The 23335-nt window shown below is 35.8% G+C and overlaps 3 protein-coding genes across 5 annotated transcripts; 1 reads left to right on the forward strand and 2 right to left on the reverse strand.

The window, feature by feature from the left end:
* Positions 1 to 349: 349 nt before the first annotated feature.
* Positions 350 to 8563, reverse strand: LOC306851823 (TRPM8 channel-associated factor homolog). 3 transcript variants are annotated; one of them, XM_079388273.1, is made up of 8 exons: positions 8290 to 8563; positions 3541 to 4290; positions 2465 to 3456; positions 2280 to 2374; positions 1920 to 2133; positions 1583 to 1822; positions 1116 to 1453; positions 350 to 984 (listed from the first exon to the last, which is right to left on the reverse strand). In XM_079388273.1, the coding sequence occupies exons 2-8, from the start codon at positions 4155 to 4157 to the stop codon at positions 742 to 744; spliced, it is 2739 nt and encodes a 912-aa protein (XP_079244399.1). In that variant the 5' UTR covers positions 4158 to 4290; positions 8290 to 8563; the 3' UTR covers positions 350 to 741. The 3 variants fall into 3 exon arrangements, with proteins under 3 accessions (XP_079244399.1, XP_079244401.1, XP_079244400.1); XM_079388275.1 differs by lacking the exon at positions 8290 to 8563 and adding an exon at positions 7704 to 7870; XM_079388274.1 differs by lacking the exon at positions 8290 to 8563 and adding an exon at positions 4612 to 4670.
* pnkp (polynucleotide kinase 3'-phosphatase) lies at positions 7841 to 14706 on the forward strand. The gene is made up of 18 exons (XM_079388279.1): positions 7841 to 7966; positions 8301 to 8443; positions 8550 to 8596; positions 8735 to 8998; positions 9887 to 10153; positions 10255 to 10334; positions 10420 to 10477; positions 10592 to 10699; positions 11271 to 11342; positions 11477 to 11525; positions 11966 to 12036; positions 12241 to 12333; positions 12912 to 13008; positions 13100 to 13158; positions 13311 to 13420; positions 13496 to 13583; positions 13763 to 13830; positions 13955 to 14706. Exons 2-18 carry the CDS (start codon positions 8317 to 8319, stop codon positions 14073 to 14075), a joined length of 1779 nt encoding a protein of 592 aa, XP_079244405.1. The 5' UTR covers positions 7841 to 7966; positions 8301 to 8316; the 3' UTR covers positions 14076 to 14706.
* Positions 14707 to 16958: 2252 nt separating this feature from the next.
* Positions 16959 to 22264, reverse strand: LOC306851826 (calcium-activated chloride channel regulator 4-like). The gene is made up of 14 exons (XM_079388278.1): positions 22041 to 22264; positions 21664 to 21801; positions 21413 to 21563; positions 21218 to 21323; positions 20990 to 21149; positions 20636 to 20863; positions 20240 to 20464; positions 19951 to 20131; positions 19064 to 19170; positions 18757 to 18972; positions 18385 to 18649; positions 18131 to 18295; positions 17821 to 18045; positions 16959 to 17721 (listed from the first exon to the last, which is right to left on the reverse strand). The coding sequence occupies exons 1-14, from the start codon at positions 22188 to 22190 to the stop codon at positions 17348 to 17350; spliced, it is 2691 nt and encodes an 896-aa protein (XP_079244404.1). The 5' UTR covers positions 22191 to 22264; the 3' UTR covers positions 16959 to 17347.
* Between the last annotated feature and the right edge of the window lie 1071 nt (positions 22265 to 23335).

The following is a 23335-nucleotide window of genomic DNA, read 5'->3' on the forward strand; positions in this document are numbered from 1 at the left end:
ATGTGTAAACATACTTGGCCAATAAAGCTCATTCTGATTCTCATTCTGATTAAGAACAATATCAAAACAATATCTGGAATGCTTACTGCTGCGTCAATCAAAACGGCCGCCCCATCCTAAGCGGTGCTGCAACTGCCCTAAACACTGAGATGAATGTTGTTGTAGAACGCAACTTAGATGAGATGGTCGACTTCCTTCAGCAATTCTCTGATGCACCGGTGAATGAGCTGTTCAGTGGCCTATGCAAATCTTAGGCTAACACATTCACATGAATTTATTAAATCTCTTGAGCATTACCAACAGGGCTTAATTCTGTATTTTCAAATCACATCAACATTATGCACCATTTAGAGTCTTTTAAAATAATATTTATGATTTATTTTCTTACACCAATACAAAATGTCATACTGTTAATTGCAGTGCATGCAGTTTTTAGTATTTATGAAGAGTATACTGTATGTCATGCATGTAAAATGCATGCTTTTTACATGCGTGTTCTGATTCTATTGAATGTTAACCCACTAACCTATAGCCACCTTTAGTTAATAGCAAGTGCTCTGAATATTTTATAACTTCACACTGACATGAATCAATTGCCCATCTATGTACTTACTAAATAAAATAAGAAACATTAATTTGCATGACATTCCAGGTAAGCATATATCATTTTTTATATTTAATCTTACCCATTACCTACATTAAAACTGGCACTGTACACGTTAAAAGCTATCTGAGATGTTCTTATGCATACTGGACCATAGGATGGTCATTCCATTCAGGGAGATGAGAGATTTTCTCTTGTGTGCTGGGCTGTATGGGCCAACCCCACACTTTGAAGAAAGGGCAAAGATTCATGTTGACCACCTTGGAGAAGGTCTCAGCATATAGATTCATCTTGCCTGCATTGTCATTTGGCACTCCATTCATATCATGGTAGGCAGTAAAAACTTTCCTGAAAGCGTCCCAGCCAAATTTTTCCTGAAGCTGAAAAAAAGAGATGTGATGATGGAAGATGAGAAAAAATAGGTATAAATATATTATTTTATATTTACATAATTATATTTTTCATAACAATTATATTAACAAATACAAAATTTTATGCAGTCTGTTCACACCTGCATGTATGTTTCGAGTGCTGTCCACATACTCCAGCTTTTTAAATCCTTACCGCCACTGCAATACATATTGGCACGAGTCTGACGGTTTTCTAGAGTCATGGCTGGATGAGCATTTGACCTATTTATACCCAGCACTTCCTCATGTACGTACACTGACCACAGGTTGCAAGTGCATTCAGTGGTGTGTGGAGGAAACTCCCAAACTCCACGCTGCTGGTTATGACCCAGCTCATGAATGGATCCCCAAATACCACTTTTATAGGCTTCCTTTACATTTACTAGAGCTGGGGCAGAGTTGGAGTGCATCATGATGGGATATCCAGCATGCATGAAACCTGCAAGGGGAACAGTGTTATCACCAGGACAGTGTGAGTGTAATTCATTTTAATAGCATGATTCTGTTGTAATAGTGATGCTTCTTTATTCTAACAAAGATACTGAGAGTATTTAATAGTACCACCAACCGTGAGAGATTTGAACATCTGCAACAAACCGCTCTTTGCGGGGGAACTTGGCAGGCCTTGCTGCCAGGTCAGCTATGCTTCTCATTATGGTGTCCCACAGTTTAGCCACCTCGTCAGGGTGGTCCAGATTCCTTATATATTCTGATTCTAGTGTCATGATGATGTTCTCAAACTCAAGCTCTGCCCAGGGGGCGGGTGCCTGACGAATCCTGTTTACCCAGTCATCTACACTGGTCTCTCCTAAGGGACGAAACAAGTTAGTGTAGAAAAGTTTTACCATACAACTGTAAATGTTTTGAATAGAAACCTCACTGTGATGCTCATTCAAAATTCTTACCAGACTTGAAGTATGGAGCCTGTACTGAGACCTGCACGACAATTTCCAACCCATCCACTTTGCTTTGAGGAGGTGCTATTAAGTAGATGAGCCCTCCCCATAGATTGCAGACTTGGACCATCTCTGTGTCCAAAGGGAATCGCTCATGGACCACAGGAGCTCGTTTCAGAACGTTTGCTCCACCAATATTATCTGTTTGGCAACCAAGCTGCACCTGCATAAAGTGTTATTCCCTCATGTTAATAACATGCTCTCGAAGCCTATGAGCAAAACATTTTTACCTATCATGACAAGTATACTATATGCTGCAACTATTCCTTGATTGGGGCTTTGGATACATGTATAGACTTGATTCATCACCTGCCAATTTTTCCCAAGGATCTCTGGAGGTACTGCTATGAACGTCTTCATACCAGGAGAAAGATATAACCCTGTGCTTATCCATTCTTCACAAGCTGAAACAAGTAATTGCATTCTTATTTTATAGTGTTCAAGTATTTGGAAACTTAAACAAGAAATAATATTTGGTGGGAAATCTTTCGTACCTCCAGTGTTGGCACTGATCCGAACTCTTGCATTAGACACAGTTGGCAAGTTAGACCTGTCCTTAATGATGTATGGAAGAAGGGAGTCAGGATCAGGTGACACCTTGTATACTTCAGAGCCAACGTGGAGCATCAGGTGGTCTTTGGCACTTTGAACAGGGCAGTTACTACACACTTGTGGAACACCGACTTTCTTCACTATGTCACTAAGAAGCGCTACCATTGATGTATAGGCAGCACTGTCATGGGATCGCATGCGAAGGTAACTGGCACAGTCATTGCCCAGCTGTTTCAAGCAACTCTGTTCTTGACTATTCAATTCTTGCCCCAGGCTTACATGTTCAGCAAACCGATGCAGCATACTACGAAAGTGGTACCCCTCTTTACAACAATGCTCAGCATCTGGGGCTTTGTATAACCCTCCACCCAAGGTGCTGCCCAAGAGACACAATCCCATCTTATTAAGAATGCGATTTCCTGGATAATCAGTCATCACATTGCAGCCACAGTGGGTCTGGGCCCAATACCAGGCATGGCCACCAATCATAAGACCTCCGCCTTCAGCAACAAATTCTTGGATCTCTGCACACTGGGCATCACTGTATGAAGTGCAAACGTAGACACTTAGATCTTCTCTGAAACCAGTCAACTGGCAATCTAAACCAGATTTGCTCAGTACTGTGTGGGCTGCCTTTAGGCTGGGTAGGATCCCAATAACACCCTTGCGGCCCTCGTCAAGCCACTTGATAGCATTGATCAGGAAAGTGGACAGAGAGTCCCGGCCCATGAAGCCTTCATGTGATATCAGGATTACTCGTCCTTGCCCATAATAGGCACCAGCAATGAATGCTTTTTCAGCTGGAGTGACTGCAATGGGAAATGCTAATGGTCCGTGCACCATCACCTCAGATGCTATTGCCCCACCTTGGATGTCAAACTCAGACACACCTTCTAGCAAGAACTGTAGGTCCTCTTTAAAGTCCTTGCCTATACTGAAAAGTAACAATTCAAAACAATTGGTCAAATGTATGTTTCTGAAAGAATGGGTAAAAAGTAAGAATGTCTGCTGAACTTACGATACAGCAAGCCAACTAGAAGGGATGTTTCTTGGAACAGGAAAGGTGCCAACTTCTCCTTGGTGTTCCGAGAAGTAAATTCCTGCAACACTGCACACCTTGTTTCCTGGGAAGTTCCATATAGTGTTTTCTTGTGGGTGGGCTGCAGCCCAACTCCAGGCCTGGCCAGCAATGATCAAGCCACCCCCAGCTTTGATGAAAGCAATCAGATCCTTTGCACAGTTCTCAACACTGTAAGCATCTGTGATATATATAGCTAATCCATTCCGAAAGTCTCCTAGCTCTGTCTTGACAGGGCAGTAGTTCAAGTTTTCAGCTACTGAACGTAAACTCTTCTGAATCCCTATAATGCCAGCATCACCAGTACATGGCATTAGCCACATAAGGGCATTCTCTAGCAGGTCAGGGAAGCGTGTTAGGTATTGCTCATGTCCCAACACCACCACACGTCCCTGACCATAATGAGATGCAGCCATCAGCACCTGACCTCTTGGATTCATGGCAAGTGGAAAGGCACTTTCACCTATTAGTACAAGATCACTGGGCACTGCTTTCCCTTCACAATCAAGCTCCTGCAGCCCATACATGATAGTGTAGTAGTCCTGTTCACGTGCCATTGTGGATTACCTCTGTTTAGCAAGTCAGTTTAAAACAATCACTCTCAATGTAGAGCCAGTATTACAGGGTAAAAGCACTGGGTTTGTTCAACCAGAGCTTGTGAAGTAAATTGATACCGACTGGTTTTCAGTCCTATACAAAGACAGACAAAGAGAGAAAAAAAAAATCAAGTTACATAAATTTATAAACGTAATTTTGCAACTGTAACTCTTTACAGTTGCAAAATTACATGTTTATAAATGAACATTCAGTAGCTGAATGTGAATTACATTTAATGAATTAGATTTCTTAACATATTATACAAAAATCTGAAACGATTCAAATCACAATTTCAACCTTATTTTTCCCCATTTATGACTATATGTAAAAATTGCAAATTCATGTCTCACACTTGAAACTTGGTGTCTCATAATTTCTACTTTATTCTAAATAGAACATTCATTTCATACTCACCTTCATCTGGAGATACAAAACCATTCAGATGACTTTCTGGCTTAGCTATGTGTAACTACTGTGAGAATGTGTTTGTGGCTATGACTATAGCTCCCGTATTAGGAGCACACCCAACGAGCACGCCCATAAACACACCTTTTTCATTTTGTTTGTTCATCCAGAAACCACCATCGACCACTCCCTCTACAGTATTTGACATTTTTAAAGCTGTTTAGATCTCTTTTTAGTACAGACTATTTGAGGTAAACATGCTTGACTATGTTTCAGTATCCAGCGATAGTTATCAACATATAAACAAAAGCAATTTGTGAGATGTAGCTTGATATGAAGTCTTGCACACATGATGTGTGGGGAAGAAAAATACTGTGGCTGCAAATTAAGAATTTGTTGCCATGACTAATTGTGTTCTCCTTTTATTTAAAGCCTGGAATAAAATGCATAACTTTTGCCCTGATTTACAGTTTAGAGGAGTCAATGCCAGCTCTCAATAGTGGGAACCAGTCAGCAGTAATCATTGTTTGTGAGAATGTGTCATTTCTGTCCCCAGGACATTATAGGTATAAAATAATAATTAACTATAAAATACATTTTATTACTAAGCAAAGTGTCCTGCACATGAATCTAACTGCAAATTGAAAATATATAATTAAAAAAAATATTAAAAAATACCAAAAAACTGAATACATAGCATTTGTACATGTCCCCATTGTATAACGCTACATTTTAACACGAAATATGTTTAAAATCCTTCAGAAATCATCATATGCACCTCCATATCCCATCTGTGCTTTAAATGCATTTATTTCAAAATAAATGTATACGATTTTGGATAAAATACACATTTTAGTCATGTCCCCAGGTTTTCACTCAGTCCTGTTACCCTAACATTCCCCTCTCTAAAAAACTGGGAAAATTCCACAAGACATATTTTCAACATAATACTGCAACATCTGGATCTTCTGAAGGCAATGAAATGATCGGAAGCATGTGGTATTATTTTCTTTTCTGTATATTTGATGATATTGTAATGGTGGCGTCATTATAAATATACTGTCCTGTTACCTAAATTATTTCTTAGATGTTACTTGTTTATTTTAAAAATACAAATCTTTGAATCACTATAATTTGCTGGGTATTCTCATACTATTAGCATGTACTCCATGTGGCTAGATTATATGCATTTTCTAATTTTATCCTAAAATCTCAATCCTGCTACTTTCAGTCCTGTTACTCATATACTTATATATCCTATACTTATATATAGTAACTGAGTAAGAGTAAGAGTAAGATGAGTGAGCAGTGTCATCAGATTTATTCATGTAAATATTAGGCTACATCCATATGAATCTAGATAAATTTGAATATGCATATTTTTCTCAACATTTTGGCCTTCTATGCACACTGAGACAATGCTTTTGCCCAGAGAAAACCTATGGTTGTTCCTTTGTTTTATATTACATGCAGTATGTCAGAAAATCTACTTGAAATTTCTTTCCTGTGGCAATGTATTAGACTCATATATGGAATTATAATGTATTAGACTCATATATGGAATTATAATGTATTAGACTCATATATGTGGGAAGTCGTGGCCTAATGGTTAGAGAGTCGGACTCGTAATCCGAAGGTTGCGGGTTCGAGTCTCCGGCCGGCAGGAATTGTAGGTGGGGGGAGTGAATGTCCAGCGCTCTCTCCACCCTCAATACCACGACTGAGGTGCCCTTGAGCAAGGCACCGAACCCCCAACTGCTCCCCGGGCGCCGCAGCATAAAATGGCTGCCCACTGCTCCGGGTGTGTGTTCACTGCTGTGTGTGTGCACGTTGGATGGGTTAAATGCAGAGCACGAATTCCGAGTATGGGTCACCATACTTGGCTGAATGTCACTTCACTATATGGAATTATAATGTATTAGACTCATATATGGAATTATAATGTATTAGACTCATATATGGAATGACGTTTGAGTGTGAGCTGTGTTATAAGAAAACAAAATATATTATTTGTTAAGTTTATTATTTTTATACATTTTAATGTACTATTTTTTTGTTTGTTTGTTGTTGTTATTTGTTATCTTATAACCCATCCTCTACCCCTAAACAAAAACCTCTGCAGACCACTAGATTTAAACAGAAACATGATTTTTTTTAGCAGTGAGGTCAACTCACTAGTCAATGTTTAACACTTTCACTATATCATTAATATAGTTAAAACCTGTATACTCATATAATCAATACTCATTCCTGTTACCCATTTCATTCCTGTTACTAAATAGTTTTCTTTAAAAAAATAAAGTTAAACCACTATTTTTTAAATAAAGTTTGGTCCATAATTTATCCCATTGTTTAATAATTTACATCACAGAATTGATAAGCTTGAGGTCTGAGTTGCCTTTAAAATGAAAAAATGGGTTTGTGTATTTGTGTACATTGGCCACTGAACATACACCTTGTGTAGATAAATAGTGATTTTTTTCATGATAAAAATAATCTTTTTTGACCATGAAACCAACCATTTCTCATATCTTTTATAACATGCTTTTTAAAAGACATTCGATTTTTGATAACAGGACTGAGAAAAATGCATCCATCATCCACTTAAAAATTATGTAAAAAATTAAATAAAATGACCTGAGACAGACCAATACAGTTTTTGAATAGTTAAATATGTGTATTACTAGATTCAGTTTTTTTAAAACGATAGAAAATGATGATTATTATTATTATTTAGTTTTGGAAGCAAATGGCACCCATTATGTGGAATGGCCCATATCTATCTTTTCGTCTGGATGTCATGTGTGGGGCTCCATAGCTTTGAGACAAAAACATATGGCAATTTAAACTAAACTGTTGGTACTGCATTATCCAGAGTAAATAAACTATGTTTACCAAGACATAATTATTAGCAGGATATCCTATCCCATGATAATACTTATGTAAACTGAAGATTTGTCATCTAACAGACATAAACTGAATATACATAACAATTCCTTTGTCTGAACACTTTGTACTGATTTTCAGGGACTAGGCCTACACAACATTTTAAAAGCCTTTTTTTCAACATAGAAACTGTTTAGGGAAAACACAACACTTACATTTTCTATCTTTCTGTCTGTATGTAGTTTTCCGTTGGATGTGGCTTATTAATATCACAGTTTCACGGTAGTAATTTAATAAGTGCAGTAACTGTGGCAGAAACTACAGTAACCTAGTAACAAATGACGACGAGGGTGACTTCCAGTGTGGGAACCAAACAACGCGTGTCGCTGCCCCGCATCGGAGATATTTCCGTGTCGGACCAGAAAAGCGTGTACAACTATTGAACCTCAAGAAGTTAATGTAAAGTTTTAGACAAGTGGTAAGCGCATTGTGTTTTATTAAAATCATGGTAGTTTGATTGAAATATAATTTTGATAGAGTCTGTAGATATACGCGGACTGCGTAGGTTGTAGAGATAGATTTAGCCTATGAGCAGTTTCTAATTCTTTCATCGTCTTTATAAAAGAAACAATAAAGAACGTGTTGAAACTAAGTTAACGTACAGAGATAATGAGTTACAGGTCAATTATTTGTTTAAATATTCGTAATTAGCTCATTATATATATATAGCAAATGCACGGAAGAATGGTAACTTAGCATTTAGTCAGGCTATTTGAATCTGAATTGTGCTATATTTCTTACTGTAACTCCAGCTGTTGTCGTCTGTGAATGGAGATGCAGTGCACACTAGTAAGTGTGAATGGCGCTCGGGTGGAGCTGGCAGATGGTCGAGCTTTAATGTTAGGACGAGGCCCAGAAACCAGAATTACAGACAAGAAGTGCTCAAGGCATCAGGGTGGGTTTTTAGATCACATCACACCCATCCGAGTAATACAAAAGATGTACGTGTCATGTTTGTTTCTGTTCATAAAGAATAACGGACGTGCGTCTCTTCTTGACAGTCAAACTGGTGGCCAACTATGACAAACAGGAAGTTCTGGTTACACAGGTAAAACAAAACAACAACGATGTATGTGACAGTTTACAGAGAGAGTCGATTTTATTAACACCAATGTTTTGAAAGAATTTTCTAATACTTGAATATACAAAAGCATAAGTGAGTACAAACCATCCTATGTTTCCACAGCTCGGGCCCAACCCTTCTTCCCTGGATGGTCAGTGTTTGGGACGTGGCGAGTCCAGATGTTTGACAGCTGGTTGCACACTGCACCTGGTCAATCAGTCCCATCCATTTACTGTGGAATTTGTTGGAAATTCAAATGAAAAGTCTTCCTCTCCTCAGAAGAAAGGAAAAGCAGCAAGTGAAAGCAGAGACAGACCGAAAAGCTCAAATGATGGGTCAGGCCCCAAAAGGAGCATCCAGGATTATTTTTCTAAATCCCCTAAAAAGGTATCAAGATCTAGACTTGTGGAACTGTTTGGGAAAATATTTTAAACAATTTTACACTAGCGTTCAGAAGTTTGAGGTTAATAATAACTTTATTCTGCAAGAGCGCATTCAATTTATTAAAAGCAACAGTAAAGAGATTACCAAAAATTACAAACGATTTCTATTCTAAATAAATGCTGTTCTTTTGAACATTATATTAATCAGAATCAAACAATTATATGCTGTTTAAGCCACATAAATTAGATTTTTTTTGTTATTTTTGTTAGGCCACCTTTCCAAATTGAACTTGTAAACACATTTCTTTGACATCAACATTTTTGGCTCCATTTTTTATAAGTTAAGTAGAGTTTGATGATAATAGGTAAACTTTATATAACAAAGTTTTACAAAACAAAATAGAAATGTTGCCATATGGCATGTCTACCACAAAGGAATGACTGCAATGCATTTTCTCTTTATTGGTGTAGTTTTATGAGTGTATTACTGCAATTATTTTTTTTTTTGTGGAAGTGCTTATAACAATATAACTGTATTTGTTCTTTAGGAACACAACAGTTTTTATGTGTGTTCAGAAGAAATTAACACAGCTGTGGTTTATGTAAAAGGCAAGAAAAACTGGATAAAACAGAGTTTCTAAATGTATAAATGTAGGAATTTTAAATGTGTATTAATAGTGGAAAATTGATCATTTTTGTATATATATATATATATATATATATATATATATATATATATATATATATTATAATTTTTTTAATTGAAATAAAATAAAATCTGAATATTTGGTGAAAAACTTCAACTTTTACATTAAAAATATTGCCTTGGCAACAAACTGAAATAATCTACTTGAATATATAATATATTAAAATAACAGTGCTTGACTCTTAGGCGACCAAACGATCTCACAGCCCAGAGGATGACGTTCCTCCCATGAAGCGAGGGCATGGTGGTGATTGTGATGAAGAAGATGAGGTGACCTCAGCTGAGGAAAAGCTCAAGCAGTTACAAGCACTTGCACAGAAAGAGAGTGATAACAAGCTAGACTCCCCATCAGTCAAAGCCACTGCTCCATCTTCCACTTGTTCTCAAAGTCACTGGCAACAAATCGGCAGCCTTCTTCTGTTCACTGCGGCAGGGGTTTCAGACAGCTCCAAAGTAAGACATGAACTTGCTTACAGGAACTGCATATTTTTTTGTGTTTACTCAGTACAAGCATTACACGTCTATGATGTTTTATCTTTTAATGTCTGATTCAGATCGCAGGGTTTGACATTGATGGCTGCATTATCACTACAAAGTCTGGGAAAGTATTTCCAACAAGTCCAGATGACTGGAGGTGGGTCTTGTTGAAGAACTTGCTATACACTGCAGCTGTTTGTTGTGTCTCATGTGATTTTATTTATTTTTTGACTTTTGTTTAGGATTCTCTTCCCAGAGATTCAGCCAAGACTGGCCAGTCTTTTGAAAAAAGGATACAAGGTGCTTCTTTATCCACTATTACTTTATGTTGAACTTAAGTTGCAGCATCAATAAATGTTTAGTTGTTTTTGCTTTTGTAGCACAAGCATCTTCATCATATTTTTTTCTTTTTAGGTGGTGTTTTTCACCAATCAGATGGGTATTTCTAGAGGCAAACTCAGACCGGAGGTGTTCAAGTCAAAAGTTGAGGATATTCTACAGACACTGCAGTTGCCCATCCAGGTGGATAACATGCTGACTATTTTACATACAGTACCGTTTATAAATCTGGGTCTGCAAGATTTTAAAAGTTTTTTTTGAAGGACGTCTTTTATGCTCAACAAGGTTGCATTTATTATAATGTAAAATAACTTTTCTATTTGAATATATTTTAAAATGTAACTATTTCTGTGATACAAAGCTGAATTTTCAGCATCATTACTCCAGTCTTCAGTGTCACATGATCCTTCAGAAATCATTCTAATATGCTGCTCAAAAAACATATTATTATATATGTTGAAAACGGTTTAATTTTTGTGGAAACCATGTGGAAACTTAATTTTTTTTAGGATTTTTTTTGTGAATAGAAAATTCAAAGGAACAGCATTTATTTGAAATAGATATTTTGTAACAATAAAAATATCTTTACTGTGTCTTTTGATTAATTTAATGCATTCTTGCTGAACAAAAGTATTATTTCTTTCCAAAAATACATTTTACCGACCCCAAACATTTAAACGGCTGTGTAATTTTGTGTAGATAAAATTCCTCAAACTTAAATATTTACGAATGTGAATATATTGTCTTTTTTCAGGTATTTGCTTCCACAGCCCCTGGTATATACAGGAAGCCTGTTATGGGGATGTGGGAACATCTATGTGAGAAGGTGAATCACTCTTGTTGGTTATTGGTAGGATTTGTGTAGTAATTGCATAACTGAGTTGTTTTTCATTATGTACAGCAAGCAGCAGTTTGGTTAGAGTATCCTGTGTATATAAAGGCATTGTTGTGTTTTTGCAGGCGAATGGAGGAGTGACTGTAGATGTGTCACAGAGCTTCTATGTAGGAGGTGAACTCAGTCAAATTCTTTCAAGTGGTTGTGATTAGCATTCTTGAGGCATTTGAGATTTGACGTAAAATTATTGATACTAAAAAGTATTATTTTTTGGCAGCTTTTTATTGCTATTTTTATTTATTTATTCTTTTTTTCAAAGATTCATAATCATTTGACTAGCACTGAATCTTCAAGCAAAATATAAAGGAATTTGATGATTATATATAAATAATATTAATATAACAGTACATTTCATGTTCTGTTGACAATAAAAGTTCGACTCTCTCTTTCTCTCTCTATATATATATACTTTTTATATGCATATTAAAATAATGTGTAGTCAAAAACCTTGTTTTAAAATAATTTTATTATTTTTCATTTACAGCACATGGTGCAAAATGACCCCATAACATGCCAGATTTCTATGCTCAGTCAGGGTTTTCTCTTGTGTACAGATGCAGCAGGACGTCCCGCTAACTGGGCACCAGGAAAAAAGAAGAAAGACTTCTCCTGCAGTGACAGACTGGTAATGAAATACATAATGAAATTAATTTGTATTTATGTGAATCATGTGCAATATCTTTACTGTGTTTTGACCACAAGGGGGCAAGGTAGTGCTTTCTTGCTCCAATTTAGTTTAACAAAAAAGGGATATTTTACAGGCTTTTGACAAAATACATATATATTTTTTTATCTGCTATTTTTCTCTATATGTTTCTTCTCTCTCCAGTTTGCCCTCAACATTGGTCTTCAGTTTCACACACCAGAGGAATACTTCTTGGGCTGGAAACCCGCTCAGTTCAGCTTGCCAGAATTTGATCCTGTAAACATTTGGACCTTTTGGATTTTTTTTTTTTTTTTCACTTACATATTTTATACCTTTTCATTTCCATTTACAGTTTGAGGTCAAAGTCTGGGCTTTTTTTGTTTAAGAAATTAATACTTTTATTCAGCAAAGATGCATAAAATTGATCAAAAGTGGCAGTAAGACATTTATAATGTTACAAAAAATGTATACTTTTGAACTTTCTATTCAACAAGAAATCCTAAAGCGATCAAAACAGCACAGCTGTTTTCGGTATTGATTTATTTATAAGAAATGTTTCGTGTGCAATAAATCAGCATATTAGAGTGATTTCTGAAGGATAATGTGACTGAAGACTGAAGTAATGATGCTAAAAATTCAGTTTGTATCACTGGAGTAAACTACTTTTAAAATATAATTTACAAAATGGTTATTTTAAAATGTGACAGTATTGAACAATATTACTGTATTTTTGATTGAATAAATGCAGACTTGGTGAGACTTCTTTCAAAAAAATGCTTAGAACCCTCAGACCTTTGAACAATAGTGCACCAAGCATCTGTAATAATTTGTTGTGTTTTTATCTCCTTTTCCAGAGGAAATTAGATTCTAAAAGACGTCTTTACGATCCTCCAGATGCCTCCCTCACATCCACCAAGCAGGAAGTCATTGTAGCAGTGGGATTTCCTGGATGTAAGCATTTTTTCAGTGTTTGTTTTTTTCTTACTCCTTCCAGGTGACAAGTTTTTTTTTTTATGACACAATCCTCTTTTGAATTTTGCAGCGGGCAAATCAACGTTCTTCCAGACACACATTCCAAAGGGCTACGCGTATGTGAACAGGGTGAGTTGAGTTAACAACCACAACTAAGAACCCAGACACAAGAACTAGATCTCCAAGATCAGATATTAAGTGTATCTGGTTTAGAAGCTTTGGAGGAAAAAATCTTAAATGTGTATAATGATTTGTTTTAACTCTGTGCCCATGAACTCTAGGACATACTTGGCTCCTGGCAGCAGTGTGTTTCAGCCTGTGAACGCGCTCTAAAGGAAGGCCGAAGCGTTGCAGTGGACAACACTAACCCTGACCCCGAGTCTAGAAAAAGGTGACTACCTCTGATTCCAAAAAAAGTATTTTTGTCTTTTTGACTAAAACAGCACTATCAATATTTTCTCCATAGATATATAGATGTCAGTCAAAGTGCTGGAGTTCCCTGCAGGTGTTTCAACTTCACAGCGAGTCTGGAACAAGCAAAGCATAACAACAGGGTATTTGGATCTTCACTGCAGTTATTTTTCAGTATGCAATATGTACATTAAATATAAAATTATATATAATGTTACCATGATAAAAGTGTAAGGCAGCAAACCTTATTCTGGACTAATTTTAACACCAAAATACACAGTTAATGATTGATCTGATCTGGGTTTTTTTTTGCTGGTTTTAGTTTCGTGAGATGGTTCCTTCTGCCATCAAGCATGTTCCTGTCAATGACATGGTGATTCACAGCTACAAGTGAGTCAACCGCAGCAAGCTAAGCTTTTTCTATTGAACCAGATAATTTTTTCAGGGAAATCATTGTTTTTGGCTAACTCACACGAGCTCATTGCTGTCTGACTGTCTTTCTTGTTCTCTATAGGAAAAAGTTTGTGACACCCAGTTTGTCTGAGGGCTTCTCTGAAATCCTGCAGATTAATTTTGTGCCGAATTTCAGTGAAAAAAGATCAGAGTTCCTCTTCAGGCAGTTCTCTGAGGGCTAAGCTTGAAGTTCAGTGAAAAATGAAGAAAGAAAAAAAGGCCTACCGACTTAAGTTGGCAATTAATTTAGTCTTTTTGCCTTGCAATAAGTGGAAATCAGAAGAATTCTAGAACAATTGACAATACAACACTAATTTATATAATATTGTGTTATACTGTCTCTTCCACTTAATTTTGCACCTGTCTTTAATTTGTTAGTTTTTCAAAGTGTTGTTGGGGAAACTTATTCATAGCTGTTAAAATTGACCTGATGTTAATAAAGATTGTCTGGTCAAACAGGTTTTATAAATTGAGGAAACAATAGCTTGTTTCAGTTTGTGTCATACTGATTAAATACAATCCCCCGGTTTCCTGTGGCTCAGTGGTAGAGCATTGCATTAACAGCGTAAAATGTCATGGGTTCAATTCCCAGGGAACACACATACTGATTTAAAAAAATAAAATAAAAAAATGTATAGCCTGAATGCACTGTAAGTCACTTTGGATAAAAGCGTCTGCTAAAAATGCATAAATGTTTAATCTGAAATAAACTTGCGCTCACTGATCTTAAAACATATCAGGGCCTTTGTTTTGTCTCAAGATTCACACCAGTAATGTTTTTTCTAAGGCGTGTTAATAAAAATGACTTAAATGCCCTAATTGAACTATGGCCTAATCCTGGCTTAGTCTAAACCCTGTCTGTGGAACCGGGCCTAAATGTTAAATTCATAGGCTCATATTCTGAATGTTGTGCTTGTTTGCTTTATTTCTTGGAGTCCCAGTTTAATGCACTGTAAAAAAAAATCTGTAGTTTTTACAAAATAATTTTGGCAGCAGTGGTTGCCAGAATAATTTAGTAAAACATACAGAAAAACTGTGAACACATTTACAGAACAAGCTGTAAAATTTACAGTATAAAACTAATTTGCAAACAAGAGAATTTGAATGAAATCCAGTAACAACAGACTGCTATTAAAATCTGTTTCGTACATTTAACATACTGAAGATATAACATAAATCCCAAATCTACATAACTGATAACAAAAACTATTAAAAAACATGATTATTTAAAGTAAATACTTTCAAATGTGGAGTGTCATGCAGGAACTTCTGGGAATATCAGTTTACAGTTTTTGACTAAATTATTTTTTACTTCTAAAAACTGTACAATTAACAGCATTTTACTGTAGAATTACATGAAATGTCTGGTAAAATCTTTTACAGTTTTTCCCTGTATATAGTACGGGAACTTACTGTTAACCTGTTAGCAGTTTCATATTTTTTTCGTAGTGTTTTTACAAAATTTTACAGTTAAAATTACACTTATTTTTTACAGTGTACTTTCTTTCTTTGGTGATCAGCACAACAACAAAAATGAACTTGAAAAAGTTACAAAGTGTGGCAGTTGATAGGTCCTTATCAGTTTTTCCCAGTTGCAAAGTTTCTTAAACATTATTGAGTAATTTATGACTTGACATTATCAGGCATGAGTTCACATTAAGTGGATGTAATACTGCAGTTCATAAACCAACTGTCTCCTTCATTGTAAGATTCAAAAGCTTAAAAAAACTAAATCTTTCAATAAATTGCAAATGATCTACAAACCCAGCAGGTGCAGCCAATGTTTGACCATTTTTCTGCAACTTTTACATTTTATGATTTCGAAAATGCCACGTTCTGACATGAAACTCTAGATTGGGCAGGCTGATGAGATTTCTTTCATGTTTATTGTTATTGAATAAGGCTGTATCGTGGCAATACGTTTGCAAATTACAGTACAACTTGTATTTGAGCTTTGAACAATGCCCTAAAAGCCACTGTTACATTTTAAAACAATACATAATAAAAAATAAGAATAATGCATTCATAACATTTGAAGCTTATAGCATAAAAGCCTAGTTATTTATGCTGTCCTTTTCAGTATTATGCATATATGCATAGGTGCACGTTGTCCTCATCCTGTTTTCATTGCACAACGGGTTTATTGTGTCTAAAACTTTATGGCTGAAAATCTAGTCATAAAGTCATTTCGCACTAGTTTCATTTTCACATTTAGACCGTGATTTTCTTTGTACAAGATTACTGCCCCATCATCTAACTAGACATGATAGAATAGTTGCGATATAATATAATTATAATCTCAGGAAGAAAGTGAATGATCATAATGAGTTCTAATGACACCATAAAGTCCTCATATACAGTGCCATGACTGAACCCAAATGGGCCATATGATTTAACAAAATGTCAGAGTCAGCCCATCCATAAAGACATGCAGGGAATTTTCTACAAACCCATATCCTTCAACATATGTATATGTTTATATATCTGCATCACTTTATAAGTGGTTTTACTAGTGTAACTCTCACAGGATCTTATGAAATTTATTGAGTAACTCTCAACAACATCATGTGTCAAGTGGAAGATGGTGAAACTCTTCTTTGTGGTTGAAAAAAAAAGTTCAAAAACGGATAAGAATGGGTAAATGTCCTAAAACTAATATGTTATAATAATATGACAAATTAATACTTTCATGACAGAGGGCAGAATCATCCCATTCTAGTTTAAAGAATAAATAAAATATAAAAAAATAAATTGATTATTTTAATATATTTATTTTTAGTTTTATTATAACAAAATATTAATATGCATAGACTGTAGAAAATGTAAAAACAATTTTCACTCAGAAATTGCTAGGAAATTTCACAAACAATGAATAACATTGAATAACACTGAATTAAATGTGAAATTACATTTTCATGTTAAATGTACTCCAGTAATCTGTTTTATTTACATCTTCAAATATATATATTTTTTTTTGCAGTGTACAACTATGCTAAAAATATTAATGATGCCTTGTCTCTTTTATATATCTATTTCTTATGCAAGTTTTCTGCTGAGTAATAGGATAAAACTATTTGTTTATTTATTCATATTATTCATTCTTTCATACATTCATTCATTCATTCATTCATTCATTCAATTATTTCATCATGGGAGACAGTGCACAGATTTTAGTAAATACGGTTGTAATTTGTACTTTTTATGTTTTAATCAGGTTATACAAGCTTGTATTTATTTATTTATTAATTACCAGTGCACATAATAACAGCTAAGGCAAAAACAGACACGCACACACACAAATAATTCCAGTATAAACAAATGTAAAGTTTTACCAAACTGTATTTTGCATTTTATATTTATGCAAAGCATAAGGTATACAAATAAAGACAACTCAGTAAAATAACTTTGCCATGTAAAGATTTCCTTTGTATCAGATGTTAATGTTGGTTGTGGTCTAAGAAGGTTTACTTCGTTTCAGTGCCCATGTTGTTATCGCAATAATGCCCATAATAACCACAGTGTCCAAACAAACAGAAATTGCAATAAACATAAAATTCAGGTCTATCTCTGTGGGTTTTGATCGAGGGATGATCTTTGAAGCTTGCGCAATGTTGGAGGTTTCAGATTTTACATGTTCTTTGTCCTCAGACTGAACAGCAAAGAAGAGTGTGGTCCCATTTTGAATTGTGAAATTGAGATTGAATGAATGTTGTTCAACTGATCCAGCCTCCTGAGGTGAAATGCCAGATATGTTGACTTCATGAGCATTGCTGAAGTTGAATCGAAGCATTTTAAAGTCAAAGCTCCACACGATCTTGTAGGATTTAGCTTAAATAAAAAGAAATACCTTGTAAGGCCTATGGAAGATACAGTATTTTGTGATCTAGTTTGAAATAACTTCTATTTTGTATTAATTGTATGATTTACCTGTCCCTTGGTCAAGGTCCTCACCAGGAGCTGTCCAGTTGAGAAGCACAGTGTCCTCCTGGATCTCAGCACTCAGATCTGTGATTCTGTTTGGAGGGAAATTTGGTGGAGTTGGGCTTTTAAGAACAACCTCAAAACTCTCTCCGGTGGCTATTCTGGTGAAGCTTCCGATTACAAGTGATTCTTCTGAAACTGGAGGTTTTGATGGGTTCAGCTCAACCACACCTGAAATTAGAAGGATCACCTGAATACATGTGCAGAAACTGGTTAAGGAAATGTTTGAGTAGTTTGCTTTCAGTCTCATGGTTACCGTTTACCACATATCCAGGTACGTATGGAGCACCACCCCTTTTTTGGAGAGTAAATCTGGCTTGTCCATTTTGATTCTTTGCTCTTACTTTCAAGCTGCTTCTCCCGTTTTTTATCTTTGAGAAATATCTGGAATAGACACCATCATCTTTGAAACCATCAGCCCCTGTAAAATAATACTGGATTTATTTCTAGCTATATAGTGTAAATATGAAGTGGCGTGCATACTATAAACAAGAATTATGGGTCATTTACCTGCTCCATTGTCCAGGAGTTGTAATATTTGTGGAGGCCCAGACTCTGGCTCCAGTGTAGCCCACACTTCAGCATTTATTACAGGCTTGTAATTCTGAGTAACCACGGCAAACACTATCATGGGTTTAGTGCCATCACTGAGCTTCTGGTTCATGTGGGCTTTGACAATGATAGGAGGAACATCAGCTCTTGCCGCTCGACTCGTTGCTGCTACAGTCAGAGACTGAAGTGTTGGACTTTGGATGCTGTACTTCCAGTCCCCATGCTACCAAACACATATTAGTATTATTAAATTAATAATTCATGACAAGTAATTTGAAATAAGTAAAATAATTTAGTAAAGTCAATGAAGTCTTGTGCAAGTTGTCATACCTGTGCAGTTCCAGGAACTTTTAATGTCACTGTTTTTGTTGATTCATCATGACGCATCTGCATTTGATTGTAGACTGAGCCACTCGGTGACTGTATGTAAACTTTAGGTACAGTTGTTTCATAGGTTATTGTAAAGCTGGTTTTGTTACCAATAGTCTGATCTACTGATACTGTCCCATTGAACCAATCGGATGTTTTTGCTCCCACACTGTCTATCTAAAAGGGTGATAAAAACGAACCATGAATATTCATAATAAACAAGTCTTGAGGTAATTTACCATGGGCAGTGAGCGATCATTTGCCAAACCTGAACTGGGTCTTTTGTTTGATCTCCTGTTGGCACAGTTAGTGTGGAAAATCCATTCAGTAGCTGATTAGAGAGAATGTCATCACTGGCTGTGATAAATTTCCCACCTATTTTCAACAGAACATATGATAAATTTGCACTGGATAATAAACAGGCACTGAATATAGCCCAATGATTTACTCCGATACATTTGCTGCAAAAATAGGATTTGGACACTGAAGACTTGTTTACGAAATGGATGAATTTGATGAATGTATGAATTTTGTATGATTTTACCAAAATATCAGTGATATTTTAAAAAATGGAATCAATAAGTTAAAATGTATTAATATGCCTATGAATAGTTCTGAGATAATTTGTTCTTGCATAATTTGTTTGCAACTTTGCCTCTTGCTTTGATTTTATTAGTTCCAAACTATTTCATGCTAAGATCGATCTAGAAGTCAGAGACCAACCAAAATGGAGTTGCAGTTCAGTCTGTTTGATTCGGCAAGTTCATTTATTAAAGGATTCATCACACTGATTCAAACCGGGTTCAGAGTCGTTTGTTGGTGAATCAAACTACGTGGGTTGCAATGTAGGCTATATTTATTTTTGCGTGCCATGTTGCTTATGAGGATTTGCGAAACTCTTGTGCATCATGTCAGAAATATGCAAGTACGTAATGTCCACCATAGAACATGTTAACTGAATTTCATAACTTAAATTTTTCATATTCCCTATGCCATGAACACACCACCATTCTTACACTTTGCACATCCCACAGTTTGAAAACCACCAGTCTAAAGTAATGAAATTCAATGAATGAAATTTAAATTGCGACAGAAATGTCCATTTAGGCTTACAGTACTTTTTTTGTGTCTGTTTGTGACTGTTAGGCTACTTACCAGTTTTATCTGCCATTTCCCTCAGTGCTTTATCTGCTTTATTACCCAAAGCAATTGTATGTATAATAGCGCCACTATTAATTGCATTCGGAACACAACTATTAAGGTCATCTGTGGCTTCACCATCTGTCAGAAAAATGATTTCATCTCCCATCACATCCCCGTTGTCATTTTTAAGTACCTTTAAATTTTTAAGACATAGAGAACATTGGCATAACAATCATTATATATTTCACACATCAGTATATTATAAACATGCAAAAAATTTATACTTGTAATAATACGGAACCTGTAAGCCTTGATTGAGGCCTTTACACATGTTTGTTGATCCACTTGCTGTTTTTGGCAACAAAGCGACGAGACGTTCTCTTGTGGTGTCACTGTCGATACGAGTCAAGGAAGTCAGAGTAGAAGCATCAGTGCTAAAGGTTACCATTCCAACAGTGGATTGATCCTCAATGATATTCTGCAGGAAATGTGTGGCAGCCTGTTGCAGTCGAAGAATTCTAGAGCCCTAGAAAATGTGTGCAATAATAATAAAATAATATTAATAATAATAAACATGCACGTGATATCAATTTGATGTTTCCTTGGGTTTCAAAATGATTAAGCTCATATCAGAGCACTGAAAGTTATAATATATTAAGCATTTTTATTTAAAAGTTTAGTTAATGTTTTTACATACTTGCATGCTTCCTGAGACATCGAGTACAAGACAAACAACCCGATGCATTCGCTGCACAACTTTGAAAGTTGGTGCTGGTGGAGAAGACTTCAGCGGTTTTAAAGAACGAAGTGCATCTTTATCCACAGAATCCTCAAATATTACGGTCCATGTTGCTTTGCCACATTTTTTATTCTGCAGGTTTGGGGCTTCATAATTGTGCTCATTTTCACGACAAAATGTTCTTACCTGAAGCCAAATATTTTGAATGATTAGAATGATTTTTGAATGATTCTTCTATATATTGCATATAACAGACTGTGAATTATCAAAATTAAATTTCGCATTTGTGGAAAATGTAAAATCTATACTTACAGAATCCAGGCTAGGTAGGAACATTATGGAATTGTGTGTGTTTTGGTATCTGTCAGGAAAAAACTTGCAACCCGTAGCTGGTAGTGAGGTTCGTGGATCAATGCGGCACGGTGATCCAGTAGTAACATCAGAAAGCTGACCTTTAATATTTTTGCTACACCTAAAGATAAAGCAGGAAATCAGTGGTTGAGATCATTTCCAATGAGATCTTAGTTGAAGGTTTATAACCTTGTAGCTTCAATGTGGCCATTATAGTAGTAGAATGGCTTTTCTTCACTGTATTCATCATAAACGCCCCATCTCAGATGAGCCCATTCATGCGCCAAGACCCTTCCTGCAAACAAACAAACATTCTTGCTAATAAAACAAACATTTATTCAGGTTAATTCAGTAATTTGTTTAAGGACAACAAAAGATGTTCACCTTTTGCCCCATATAGATTAATGAGTGTGTTGTCTCGGAGGTAGTCCGGAGTTAAATGAATGTACTGTCCCTCAGCTCCACATTCTTCATACTGATTAGTGTAGGGTTCATCGCCGTATGCTGGATTAGGATTATCAATTATTATTTTGGCCTGTGTTTGACATAGAAATTGTGTCAGCAATACCAAATATGATTGAAATGATCGAACAATATTTGATGGATAATATAAAATGGCATAATTATCTGTATACCTTTTCAAAAAACTCTGTTCTTGCTTTGGTATAATGCTTACTATTCCACTGAGGTGGGACTAGTATTGTAGCTTCTTTGAAATAGACCTTTTTATCCAATGCCTCATAAAGATAAAGCGACCCTTCAGTGACCATGTCCTGTCCGAATGAAGTTGAAAAGATGAAATAAAAATATCTCCAAAGGTGTATGCTTTTTTAAAAATGTAATTATACTTTAATTTGCTCATTCACAAATACTGTTAATGAAATTTGAAATATATTTCTTCTATTTTTTTTTTTAACTGGGAAAAAATATTATCTTTCACAAAAGCCATAAAACCATTAATGCACACAAAGTTTGTTAAACAGACCAAAAAATAAATAAATAAAAAATTCACCTTGATTTTATCAACGAGCGTGTCATCCTGTGGTACTTTTGCACTGATTGCAATGACAACATCAACATAACCATTTCCATCTAGTTTGATTCCAGTGGAGGTGGACGACAGCAACATCCATAATAAGACAAACACTGTTCTTGAGTCCATAGCTGCGGAGTTTAGATGAACAGTAACTCCTGAACCCTGTTTTGAACAATGTCAAAGGTGATCTTGAATGGTCTGATCAGAGATAAGTGGGCGGGTGCTTTAATGTCAAGGGCTTGACTAGATTCTGCCAACATCAAGGGCAGAGTCAGTGGTCCATTTGAAACATAAGGTGTACTGTTATGACCTCTAGGGGTCAGCCGCAAAAGAAAGAGAGAACAGAGTCTCAACATCAGAGAGATGCCAAATTAATAAACAAAAACAAAATGTTATTTTCTTTGATTGGGATTATCTTCAGGCGCAGACAAGATTCAAGATTTTATTTGTCACATACACAATTATACAGATTATAACCAGCAGTGAAATGTAGGTCAGGTCCGCTCCAAGGACAGTGCAATTATAAAGTATACAAATATTAAGAAAAAGAAAAGTAGAAAAAAAATAAAAGAATAAAATAAAATAAAAGATAAAAAATATAAATATAAATGTGCAGGTCAGTATGTTGTTGACTTAAATAGTAATAAGAGGAATGTGCAAAAAGGATGTGCAAAAGTTGTACAGGGTATTTAAATAGCACAGTATGAGGTAGAGCAAAATTATGAATAGCTTATTGATATGGTGATATTTACATGGATAAAAATTATGAATAGCTTATGATATGGTGATATTTACATGGAGTCGTGAGATGTTATAACACAGAGTTAGAGTTTAGGAGCCTGATGGCCTGGGGGAAGAAGCTCCTCCTAAGTCTCTCAGTTTTTGCCATCAGGCTACGGAAGCGCTTACCAGATGGAAGCAAAGTGAATAAACGGTTACCAGGGTGATTTGAGTTCTTGATGATTTTAACAGCTCTAATTTTACAGCGTTTGAGGTAGATGTCCTGCAGAGAGGGGAGAGCAGACCCTGAGATGCGCTCCGCTAAGCGCACAACTCTCTGTAGTGCTTTGCAGTCCTGATTGGAGCTGTTTCCATACCACACTGAGATGCACTGAGTCAATACACTTTCTATGGTCCCTGAATAGAAAGTTTTCAAGATTGCTGGTGAGACCCTGAATTTCCTCAGCTGTCGCAGATGGTACAGTCTTTGCCTGGCTTTCTTAACCTGTGTTTGTATGTGTGTAGTCCAAGTCAGGTTCTCAGAGATGTTT

The sequence above is a fragment of the Barbus barbus genome, assembly GCF_936440315.1.
Source record: "Barbus barbus genome assembly, chromosome: 31".
Classification (NCBI taxonomy): Eukaryota; Metazoa; Chordata; class Actinopteri; order Cypriniformes; family Cyprinidae; genus Barbus; species Barbus barbus.